The 12781-nt window shown below is 45.8% G+C and overlaps 1 protein-coding gene across 20 annotated transcripts in view; it reads right to left on the bottom strand.

Moving 5' to 3' along the window:
- The window catches only part of PUM1 (pumilio RNA binding family member 1), a 78455-nt gene extending 66122 nt beyond the window's left edge, over positions 1-12333 (bottom strand). For 4 of the 20 annotated variants that reach the window (XM_087761164.1, XM_087761157.1, XM_087761165.1 and 1 more), the window contains exons 1-2: positions 12157-12326; positions 7590-7963 (exon numbers count right to left, since the gene is read on the bottom strand). In XM_087761164.1, coding sequence (XP_087617290.1) covers positions 7590-7952 — 363 coding nt within the window. In that variant the 5' untranslated portion in view covers positions 7953-7963; positions 12157-12326. Of the gene's footprint in view, positions 1-7356; positions 7444-7589; positions 7964-12156 lie in introns of those variants that run through there. The other 16 variants (XM_087761168.1, XM_087761175.1, XM_087761169.1 and 13 more) reach the window with 8 other exon arrangements.
- Between the last annotated feature and the right edge of the window lie 448 nt (positions 12334-12781).

Raw genomic sequence — 12781 nt, 5'->3', positions numbered from 1 at the left:
CCTCTGCTGATGCTGGCTGGGCTCCCGGCCAGCCTGGGGGAGTCCCCCCAGTTTAAGCTCTGCATAAGCTCGATGGGACCACCTTGCCATGAGACCGCTTGTTTTGCTTTTCTGCCCCTGCAGAGTAACGCGAGAAATCATTGTTACTGTTCTACTTGTCAGGATAGGAGCTGAGAAATGGTAACTTTTTGATCTAAGATAAATAGCATTTGTTTGTTTCTGCGAGAAGACAAGGGATGAGAGATACCAAGTTCTCCCTGTTTGCACAGGTACGTTCCGGGTGCTTACCTAGAGCACCTCAAAAGTGGGATTATATTACTTGGATATTTATTTCTTTTTAGTTCACGTGCACTCTGCAAGTACAAAAAGGCAAGTGTCATGTAAAGTTTCCATCCATTAGGCCTCCACATTTTAAGTCTTGTTCAATTTGTAATAGGAAAAAACAACAAAACCAAACCTCTATTTTCTAGTAAAACATTCCCCCCCCAAAAGTCAACATTACTGCAAGAACACCAGGATTGAGGCAGTAAGAACAAGAAATATCAAAAATAGTCAAGCTGCTGCCTGAACAGAACATCCTTAGAATGGCGAGGAGGGGAAAAAAAAAAATATGGCTGGTTGAACAGCTTAAATACTTTGTACCACTTGATTTATATACTCACAAGTTGTTAAAGCTTTTTAAATTAACCAAAGGTTTACAAATTTCAGATGGAAACAAATGCCTCCTACTCAGCTGTGGGAGACCGCCCGCATTTGTCTCGTTCGAACAGCTCACATAGCACGTTATTTAAAAAATAGCTACTCTGAGCGCATACATACACACACATATAGTATCTAGGAGAGGAAAAAAAAAGTATTTACCAGCTGACAATAAGAAAAGCACGGCGCACTGTCAACAACAGGCTTACCACTAACGACTAGATCCAGGGTTAAAATATGTTGTTCCATCAACTGATTACAGCACTATTTTTAGTCCTCCACTATAACAATAGTCGGTAAAGGAAGAATGTGAAGTCACAAGTATTAGACAGGATTAGGTGGTTTAACTACTATTTTTGTAGTAAAGGATTCATCATTAGAATTGCTACTACCATTAGCATTCAAAGCAAAAAGCTATTGAGATTGCAGATTGGCTAATGCTTTACATGGCGTTTAGCCAAGACGATTAATGATTCAGGGTACAGAAATAAATGCAAGAAAGGCAGCCTTTCAGAATGGCTCGGCTTAGTTAGCTAATTACGTTTTTCCTCAGATTTTATTCACCGAGGGAAGCGTTTCCTTAACGTAGAATTTAGGTTACTCTGCGATGTCTTGGGTGCATATTGCTGGGGCGCAAACTTCCAAAATATTGGATTACAGAAGAAGCAACCTTAATTTTGCACAACTGGAGCTGGCAATATCTTGGGAACATCGCCTTCGGCTTCCCAGATGCGTGTGCGGATCAATGTTTTTGTGCAAGCACTCAGGGCTACACCAAGATCTGGCTCGTTTGACCCTTGGGAAGGCTTTTCCTTTCACTCCCACCCCTACTCTGACCTTCCGAGGTTTAAATTCAGAGGGAAAAAGGTGTAAAGAAGGGACGCAGCAATGTCTCATTCCAGTGCCAAGCTCAGTACTTCTGTCAGAAACAGATGTGAGTGGCCCCATGCCACAGCGACCGCTGGCAGCAGGGCGAAGGACTAATTTGAGGGTTTAATAACAGTCGAGTTTCAGCCCAGTGCAGAATCAAGGTCTGAAGCGCGGCTTCGGTACAAGGTAAGTAACAGGGCCAGATGCTCCCAATAGAAACAACTGCCCTAGAACAAAAGTTACCCTTAACAAAGGAAGAGGAGTAACACGATATCTGAGAGGAGATCGCTTGTCGGGAGGGAGCGCAGCATCACATGATGTCCGCGCACAAAGGCAAGTTTGTTCGTCGCAGACCCGCAAGATCATCACTCAGAGAAGACAGCTTTAAAATTGTCTCAGCACACACCTATAAGCAAGTTTTCGGACACAGGCAACGCTAGATTCAATGCTCTTTGTTAAGGAGATTTCCGATCAGCAGTCGAAATTAATTGTGGCAGTTTGCGAGGAAGAGGCTACTGTGGATGGATTATATGGCTCGTATCTTATGCAAAGCTTCACCCGTTTACAAAAATGCTACGAGTATCACAACCTGTTCTGCAGAAGCACAGATAGGTCACACCAACTCAGCAAACCACAAAAGAGCTGATAAGGGGAAAAGCAAAGATGGAGAGAGGGGAGGAAGAAAACAAGCAGAAGCTATACTCCAATAAAGCTCTATTCAAAACACACTTGGGTGCAATGTATTAACTGAAAAACTTGAAGTCGTCTTGAAGCATTGAAATTTGCAAATTCAGTAGCGTGAAAATATCTTTGCTCTTCCTGAGCAACCACCACAGCAAGGAAGCAGACTACAAAGATGATATACCACAGAGAAATCCCAAAGCCGGCACACCAGGTCGCTTGTGCAATCCCAACTAGGGCCAGATATCTTGCAACTGCCTGTCAGGGACAGTAAAACCTACAGGTTCAAAGGAAGGAGACTCTTAAACTGCCTTTCTGAAGATTTCAGGGTGTTTCTTCTCCCCTATACAGGAGAAGGATTTTCCAATACCCGACCTTAAATATCTGACTTAGCCAATCCACTCATGCTCCTTCTGTCTCAGGAGGAATTTTCAAAGGGCAACGTAAAGCAGAAAACCAAATCAAATGTTCCGATTCCCCTCCCCCAGGATACCCCTTCACTATAGAGAAATCTCTGCAAAACAAATCAGCCAAACTAGACATTTCATTTCAGCAAGTTATTACGTTCTAAATTATCTGGGTATCAAGTTAGCCCAGCCATCTCAGTGTCAACGTAAGAAGAGCCCTAACCAGTTCACGGTCATACAAGGAAGCAGCCATGAAAATTCAACAGATTTAATGAAACATACCTCAGAAAACGTTCTTCGAGAACAGAGGCACACCTTCTATCACGTGGTGTACGTGATTAAGGACTCGCTCCAAGCCTTCAACTCTCGCCCAGACAACAAGCCAGATTATTTGGACCACAGTGGCCTTCATGCACTTTCCACAGGCAGATGAGGAAATCTCTGTCCTGAAGAGTTAACTGTCACTTAAACGGGATTTCACTTTGGAAGAACAAACACTAGGGCTTCTGCTTCCTCAGCTTCCAGGATCTTTTTAGAGGACCTTGCCACAACTTTAAGGCAAACTCTGGTCATGGTGCCTACCAACAGGCACCAAACACTGTCAAACAACACCAAATCCAGACACTTTCCCAGCAGCAAGCAGCACAGTTTGAGTAGCTGTGCTCTAGAAGGGCAGGTGCCAGGAGAATTACCTTCTGTCTCCACTTGAATTCAAGTTCCCAGTTAAGAAGTTGCATGGTCACATTGCCAAAAGGCAAAACGGAGCATAAAATCCAGTCCCAGCCCTGTTGCTCTCGCTATTCTTCACCAACTATATGTGAAAAATTCCCCACATTCAACAAGACGATCCCTGCAGAGTTCTATTGTCTCATATTATTAATTAAACATGCTCTCAAAGAAAGCAAATGCCTAAAATCATTTGCTTCTACTAAGCAACTCCCATACTACCCTAACTGCAATTCAGACAGTCTAAGTATATCCATTCACTGTAATTCAGAAGGGACCACCACCAAAGAAACTCTCTCTTCGCTCCAGTGCGAGAACATACACGCGTGCACAAGTCGCAGGAGACCCCATCCAAGAAAACCCAGCCAATTTTCCTAAAAAACCTGCTCAATGTTGATAACTCGTCCCAGCTGAATATGTTGACCATCTTTTCATTCCACTCAGGAGCGGTAGATGGCTGTTTGGATTTGTAATGAGATATGCAACCTTTCATAACCAAGACAAACCCAGCCTAGGCCATTACTCATCAGGAGTCATCTTGTACCTCTTCACTCACCTACATCAAGTTCTGATCTCTACCCATTTTTTTCCAGGATAAACAACACACAAACACCCCAGTGCAGCTAGCGTAACTGTCTGCCCAAACAGCCTGAAGAGTAATCGGGCATCGTAGATGAACGACAGCCTAAACCTCTTCAGTTTGAATCTCAGAATTACTGGTGGACACTGACACTCAACCTCATCTTGCTGCTTTTTGTCGATAAAAAGGGAAGACTACGTTTTGCAGTCAAGACCTGGCTGATGGAAGCGTCCTCCGTGTGAAGTTTGGTGATCAAGTACTCATAGCTGCAGACAGCTGGAAGTTTGCTTAGGAGTTCAGAGATTCCAATCTAGAAAAAAAAGTCCCATTACTTCAGTGTCTGCAAGAACAAAGAGGAATTTAGAATATCTGCTATTCGTGTGAATGGTTTATCTTTGATACCTAAGTATGTAAAATGACAGTAGCATCTTTAATTGCTTAATTTTATATAAAAACTTGCCCCTCCCCCCCGGCTTCTGGAGGGGAAGGGAAAAATGCAAAGGGAAAAGAAAGTTTCTAGGTAAAATACAAAAGAACCAGCATTTTCCTGCTGTTTCCAACAAGAGGACACTATCTATGTCCTTGGGAGCAGAGAAACTTTTTCTTAAGTCATCCCTACTAAAGCCATTCACAGCTCAATTCTCAGAGCTGCTAGTCAAAGTACGAACAAATGACAAGGACAAACAGCCAGCACAATAAAAAATGAAAAGCAAGGATACCGTAAATAAGTTCTGACTCACAACACTCATAGCTGTTTAATAACACATGATGAAATGCTATCATTTGGTAAAAATCACTGGCGTATTATCACCAACAGACAGAGATAGATGTCTGTCTGCACATGTAACAAAGAAGAAACTGGGATTCAACAATTAAAAAAAATCCCTCTACCTTTAATTATGACCTCCCAAGCCCTAGGCAGACATTAACCTATATTACCCTATAATTATTTTTTCTGACTTTCCATTATCTTCTAGCTACTGAGTTTCCTAACCAGTCTTCAAGGCAACAAGGCAATGGCCCTCACTGCATTATCTTTGAAAGTCTAAAAGCAAAAGTACAGTAATATAAGTGTATCCATAAGAAATTGAGGCTTAGCAGACATCCATAATGATTCCCCACCTCTCTGCATGTCCCAGCACTTCCTTCCACTTCCATTCTTGCAGGACAAATTCAATTCTACTCCAGCTAAGCCCAAACTGAATTAAATCATTTTGCATGCATAAGACTAGTTCTTCCTCCAAGGAATTTATAATTTAAGAAGCAGATGCAGAGGCGGCCAAAAAGTCAAAAGGAACGGCAGTATTAGGATTACATATATCTTGCATTCTGCCTCCCGTGAGTAAAACCCCCGAGGCAAGCAGAGAACCATGGAAAAAGAGGCACTCAAGAAAGGCTGAAGCAATAAACACACAGATAAAACTGCCCAGCAATCACTGGAGTATATGGTATCAAGTAAGACACACGAGAAAAGGGCTACTGCCCCATCACAGAGTTGACTTGGAAGAAATTAAACGCAAAGATTGGTTTAAAGATACATACTGAATGCAAAACACCAGGACTATGTGACAAATACATTACAGCCAATGTAAAAACCACCAGGAAGTAGAACAGATAAGGCCCCAACGTTAATTATATTATAGTGGGTATTGCTTGAGCTTCAGATCACAGAACACATGGGGGGGAAAACAGAGAAAGCATCACACAGAACCTTGTGAGCTTAATCCTGCAGGTATATTTTGTCCATACAACCTTCTCAGAAGTGTTCTGCCTCCAAAGAATACATGCATTATTTTTCAAAAGTTCATTTAAACCAGCATAAGCTAATGAGTTTTTCTTTCATTAAGTGATACATTTGTTAGTATCATTTCATTCAAGAAGTAACTGAAGAAAATCAAGCTGAGGAAGAGCAACACATCTACTGACATCAGGGCAAGTCGCTGTAACAGGTAGGATTCTTTTGTTTGAGTGAAAGTTTAAGTCTTCTAGTTATTAAAGAATGCGGTAAAAAAAGTTCAAATACCAGCGCAATTTTTAATGAGTGCAAGGTTTGGGTGTCCTGTCCCCGCCCCCCCATCTCCAGAGAGTTTTGTCGTCTTTGCTTTTAGGGATTTTCAGAGAAAGGAAGACGAAAGTGCGAGTTGGGGGAAAAGAGGATTGAGAATTTTATGACGTTCATTTTAATTCATGAAGTCATCTTTCCACAAAACATTCAAGCAAAAGCAGTCCCTGCCCAAACATCTCCACACCAGACTGCGTGACAGTTTTTATTTGAAAAAACCTAAAAGTTGCTGCCTTTCAGTTATTAATTTTTGCTTACTGTTTCTTACAAAACTTAAGGCGCATTAAGATCTCTTCCATCGACGTCTGTTGCAACAAGTTTTACATTTAGTGACTGGAAACTTGGATAGTTAACAGAAAAATTACATCTCATTGCAATGCAGTTATTTCCTTTAAAGTGATAACTAAATACTATGTTTCCACACGAGGGAATAACTACAATATTCTTCTAGCTACTTGGTTCACATTGCAGTATTTTATGTGATTTTTCTTCCAGAACAAATTAACGGGGCACTTGGGTTTACTTCTTTGTTGATGTACACACTGACTTCAGTGAGGTTGCAAAATTCACTGCAATGTTTGCTTTTAAATGGTCCGGATGGCAACACATCCCCTGGGGAGGCACAGCAGAGGAGCAAGGGCTTGTTCGCTTTTATTTGAAAAACTAGAGGCAGGAGATATTCATAAAGATTGCAAAAGCTGTGTGTCTGCTGCTCTGGCAATATTTGTGGGAACCATTCGTTTTCAAAATGTGCTTACACTTAAGGGGAAGCACATCTCCTTTGACGAGTTACTTACAGGTCACAGACAGAAAGCTAGAGTGAGTCATGCACTCATTTAACTCGCAGCACATCTGACAATGCAACTACTGAAAAGACTTCTAGTAAACACTACTACTGAGACATGCTTTGGCCCACTACCCTTTTAGAAACGTTAAGTCGCTGTAAGACGTTCGCTGTGTTTCTAAAAGCACTGTTTCATGATATTCTTAAGGCTGTTGCCTTCTCAGTTCAGCTATGTACATTAATAGCTCCTTCCCCTCCCAATTAGAACCAAAAAAACCTCCAAACCCAAAACCCCAAAACAAACAAGCAAAGAAACCCAGGAAAACACATTACCAGCAACTTCCAGAACTGTGTTTTTCAATATTGGGAATGGTAAAAGCCCAACCTACATGGATTGGCAGTTTTGTAATACCATTACATAAGAATTATTTAACTACAGCAACAGATCTGAAAAGCAGTAGCAGTCACTGCTACGCTGGTTCACACATCCAAAAAAAAAAAAAAAAAGAAAAATCAATAAAAGGAATGATAAATTTTGCCAACATGCATTTGACTGTCACAGAGAGTGGATTGGGATTTCAACACCCTCAAGAGCAGCAACGTTTCAGCTTATAGCTACCAAGGCACTGCAATCCTGAAAAGAGAAAACAAAAAGTACGACTGTTGCCATTCCAACTGCACAATAACCAGCTTAAGCTTTACAAAGCGTCATTAAAAGCATCTATCATAAGCCCGGTGCGTTCACGTGTTGAGTTTGGAAACATTGAACTGTTTCTTTACCTGATGTTCTGCATGAATGTTATCCCCAGTAGGCCAGCGATGTTTGCTGTTATTATAGCCGCCTCCACCACTTCCTCCTCCCCCAAGCTGCTCACCATGCTGCCTCTGGAAGAAGTAATCCACCATAGCGTCGTCCTGGGAGCGGCCTGCTACTCCTATGGATCCAGGAACAGGACTGGAGTGTGTCCCTGCTGCAAGCGCCTGATTTGCAGCTGGCTGTTGCTGAGCCTGGGACCCTGTTCCAGATGTCAATACAATAGGCATGTTGGGATTAGCTGTATCTTGAGCGTGCTGTTTCAGGTGGGGGCTGAACGAGTCCTGCCAGAGTACTGCTTTTCTCTTCAAAACACACGCAACGCTCATTCCACCAACACCTACGGGGGGTGAGGGGAAGGGGGAGAGACGGCGAGAAAGAGAGAAGGAAAAGAAAACATGAAATCCTTACAGCTTCAGCTTTACATATTAAATAACACACCCATCTTGTGACTGACAGGGAATCATCGCAATGCCAAATCTGACTCCTTTTAACATAGTTATTTGCTCCATCCACCTAGCAACTAAAACATCATAGAAAAACGCATGCTAGCCAAAAATCGTACATTTTGTGCTACAAAGCGTTATCAGTATATGCAAGATTCACGTAAGGTGCCCATCACGCTGAAATTGGAACACCAATTTATGCGATGGACAAAACACCGACTGGAGCGCTGCCACAGAAGATTGCTAGAAAAAAGCCCCCGAAAAGGCCGGTGGAACACAAATTACACCAGCAGCGCCTGCCACGCTTGTTTACACCTGACAAATTACGAGGCAGATCTTCAATCGATACACGAGTCCCGCTGTATCACGATGTGTTCACTCGGTCATGCAAAACATTAAGGCAACAGGTTTTGGGTTTTTTTTTTTTTCAAATGCAAACTTAAAATACTGGATTTCTGCTTATATAGTTAATTAAGCCCCAAACACAATGCGCACTCTTCCTGCAAACTCAAAAGCTGGCTTCGCCCATGAGATGGTAAAATGCACCGGCATGTTTTGTACAAGATTCCCTGGAAAAAGAGCAGCTAACCTCGCGGTGCCCGGGATCTCGGCAGAACCTTCCAGAGCCAGCAGTGCCAGTCCCGCTGTCGACGGCACCACGGGAAAGCTGGACGAGTCACAGAAACCGTCCAACACCAAAAATACCCCAAATGCTTTGCACACACCCAAAACCATCTGCCTGCAGGAGGACAACGGGCAGACTAGGCTGACAGCAACTCACTCATTTATTATCCCCCCCCAAATATTTTGATAGCACGCCAGCAGCACAAAAACACGTAAGTTTGTTTGTTTGTTATTTTAAGACAACATTATGAGCTGATCCTGAGAGCAATAAAGACATTACAGGTGAATGAAAAAGCGTTTTACCCCATTATGTAATGCTAAGCCCATGCAGAGCGCACACAAAAATCAAATTTGCTTTTAAAGGCATGGTATAGTCAGATTTTTTTTTTTTTTTAAAAGATTGCTAGTTTATGACTTCAGTTACCTAAACGCAACCCCACAAATCCCACAGAGTGTTCTACGGACAAACCCGGGGCCAGGGGGGCACGGAGCCCTCGCGGACTCCCAGCACCAGAATGCCGTAACTCCTGTACCTTGGTGGCTGCAAACCTTGGCCCTGATCCTGCCAGCAGCTCCGACCGCCTGAAAGGTGGCTCTGTCTCCTCTCTGCTCATCATAGTAGCTTTGAACAACGGTCAACTACTACAAGCAACTTCCAAGAACAATTTTCTAACAGTGGAGAAAGTTGACCCCTCCCCCCCCCAACAAAAAAATCCGAGTCCTGTCTTTGATCAAACGTACTCAGGTTTGTCCCACTAATTGAGAACAGTGTTAATAATTCAGAAGAAAATTACTGTAAGAACTGCAGTGGTAAGATTTTTTTTATTGCACCTACAACATGCATTTGTCAACACACACACGCAGAGCCTCCATGGCCACATAAGCAAGCAACTCTGCAAGGTGTTTCATACGTTCAAAGACCTTCACAACTTAAATACCAGTAACATTTAACAGCACTAACTCCTCTGTCTTTCAAAAAGTCAGGAAATCACTACCTTCCCCAAATATTTAAAAAAAAACATTGTGACAACGCCTGGTATTACTAAACCTTCACTGTATTCACAGAATACAATACAATACCGTGATTTACTGGTATTTTCCTTTAATAAAGCATCATTATCAAAATCCTCCAGTAACACGAAACGAAGTAATAAAACTCCTCTACATGATAAGAAAAAATAATTAAGTAATTACTGATAAGAAATTCACACATCACCAAGTTGGGGTGTATATTAATTGCAGACAATTAACACTGAGCAGCCCCTATGAACAGAGGTTACAAGTTATCTCAGGGCAGTCTTTAAAAAATATAGGAAGATACTATGAATCCACAAAAACTTTGAAGTATTGATATGTTGTGACAAGCCCCTGTTTCCAGTTGGAAATAACCAGGAGGTACAAAGTTGGGAGTGGAAGTCAGCACAGCGACAGCGTTACTTTCCTCCCTCAAAAGGCATCGCGCTGCAAAGTCCCTCTGTTCACCAGCAGAAATTCATTTCTGGTTTCATTTGCATGCAGATCGTTAATAATTGAGTTATTATAAAAACAGGGGGGGTTGAGACTCTAGAAAATCTCAGTCAAGGTACTGTGAAGATCCACACAAGTGCCTGCTGCTCCCAGACGCTTCCTCTTTCGTCTGATACAGACGAGGCAGCTCCAAACACGAGAGAAAAACTTGGCAAAGGCGACATTTTGAAAGGGAGCAAAGGGGAAAAGAGCATTCTGGGTAGTTCAAGTTTAGTTCCAAGACGTGTTTTTATAGAAATGCCGTGTTAAATGTAGCGGACAGCTGAATCCTGTCATTCAAAGCACACAGAGCATCAGAAATATGTTAAGTCACCTACACAACGCACATTCATTAGCTAACCAGCAGCTGCAAGACTCGCCGCTGCTAATGGCTACTGGGACCCTTTTCATTCCCCAACTCCCAGTTAAAAATATATCGTCAACTTTTCCTAGGTAAACCCTGTGCTGGGAAGAGTTACAGATTTACAAACAAAGGCTTCTACACTGCTACAATGTCCAAGAGGACAATTTTCCTTTGCCTGTGATAAAAACATAGCACGTAAATAAACTGCTGCATGTTAGCATTACAAGCAAAATACTTTAGAATATGGGACGTTCCACAAGCAACAAAAACTTCGGAGACATCTCCAAGCAAGTTTTAAGCTTAAGCGGCGACGACACTGAATAAGGCAGCTTTAATCCGCATCGAGCGCAGCTACGCGTTCAGAGCTTCCTTGCTCTTGGTCAGTATTCCTCTAAAAATAACAGACAAGATTAAAAATTAAGTTTGCACAAGATGCACGTTTCCAAAAGTTCAATCGTGAACCAGAAGAGAGTTTGGGTTGGGTGGTGTTTTTTCTTTTTTTTTTTTGAAAGTTAGACTGGAAATTAAAGCACAGCCATTGTTCGAGAGCTGTGTGGCCTACAAGAACTTTTAACGTTAAACCTTGTGTTTTCCTGAAAATGTGGGGAGACACAGCAAAAGCGGGTAAGTCGATCACCGACCAAATTGCTTAAACCAGCATTAAAACATCGTAAGATAAACGCTACCCCTTACCCCACCTCCCTCGCTCTTAATAAAGGAAATTCCTTACTCATGATCTGGCGAATAAAATCTCCGCTCAGAACAAAGTTATTAAACACTGACCAAAAAAAAAAATAATAATTCGAGTATTTCTCACATTGGGGCAAGAGACAGACTCTTAAAATTACAAGCGTGCAATTAAAAAGGGCCAAACGCTGTTATTACGGGAAAACGAGATAAAAACAAGGGGGAAAAAAAAAAAAAAACAACCACACAAACACAAAAACCCCAGGGTCACCCAGCACATCAAAAAGTATTGTCTGCATTTTCCTTCCCTCCCATTTGCGAGGCACCGTCCCCCTCCTCGGCCAGGGACGCCGAGGCCCCCCCAGCCCCACCGAAGACCCCCCCAAGGCCGGGGGGAACACAAACCCCCCCAGCCCCCCACCCAGGCGGGCCAGCGCCGGGCCGGGCCCCCCGCGGCAACAAAGCGGGGCCTCGGCCCTCCCCGGCGGGCTGGGCCGGGCCCCCCCCGGGAGAACGGGGAGCCCGGGGGGCCCCCGCGGCGGGCCGGGCCCGGGGGGACGCGGGCGGGGGTCGCCGCCGCCCGGGCGGGATGGGCCCGCGGCCCCCCCACAACGACACCCCGCTCCCGGCCGACCGGGGCGCGGCGGCGAGCGGCTGGGGAGCCGCTGACGGGAGGCGGGGGCCCGCCGCGCCCCCCCCCCGTCCCCGGTAACAATAGGGGCCAGGCCCCGGCCCCCGAGCGCCGACAAGGAGCCGGGCGGGAGAGGCGGGCGCAGCGCCCCGCCGCCGCTCGCCTTCGGGGCGGCCTGGCGCCGCTCCGCCCGTCCCCCCCACCAATATGGCCCCACCGGCGGCTCCGCTGAGGTGCGCGGCGCGGCGGGGGCCCGGTCCGGTGCCGATACTCACGGGCGGAGCGGTAGGATGAAGACGGATCTCGGCCCCCCCCAGGCCGCTCGCCGCCTGCCTCTCCCCCTGCCTTTCACTCCGACAACATGGCGGCCCGGCGGGGACGGGCGCCGCGCTGCACGCCGGGAAGGCGAGGCCGCTCCAAGCGGCGCCGGGCCGCCGCTCCCCCGGCCGGGCCGGGCCCTGCCCGCCGCACCGCACCGCACCGCACCGCACCGTGCCCCCTTCCGCCCCCAAGCCCGCACCGGGAGGGGGACGGGCTGTGCCCGGCGCCTTCCTGCGCGTCCCCTCGGGGGCGTCGGCGCCCCCCGGCCAGGCCCAGGCCGGCTTGGGGCCAGGCCAGGCTCGGGTCGGGGCCAGGCCCGGCGGCCTCAGGCTGTAACCGCGGCTGGGGGGGCACGGGCCGTCCTCGGCCCGGCGCTGCCGCCGTCAGCGCTCCCTCGGCTAACGGGGCTGTGGGCGAGCCCCGCACCGCCGCCACTGCTCCGGGCCCTGGGCGCCCCGGGGGACGGCGGGAGGCCGGCAGGCAGCTGCCAGCCCCCCTGCCCAAAACAGCAGCCATCACCCGCGGCCTGCTCACACAAAGGCAGCAAAGAACCGCACCGGAGGCACGAAGCGCGGCAGA

The sequence above is a fragment of the Nipponia nippon genome, unplaced genomic scaffold (genome assembly GCF_047370975.1).
Source record: "Nipponia nippon isolate SJK-2023a ecotype South Korea unplaced genomic scaffold, ASM4737097v1 scaffold_23, whole genome shotgun sequence".
In the NCBI taxonomy this organism is placed as follows: domain Eukaryota; kingdom Metazoa; phylum Chordata; class Aves; order Pelecaniformes; family Threskiornithidae; genus Nipponia; species Nipponia nippon.
This window is presented reverse-complemented; position numbering and strand designations above follow the sequence as displayed.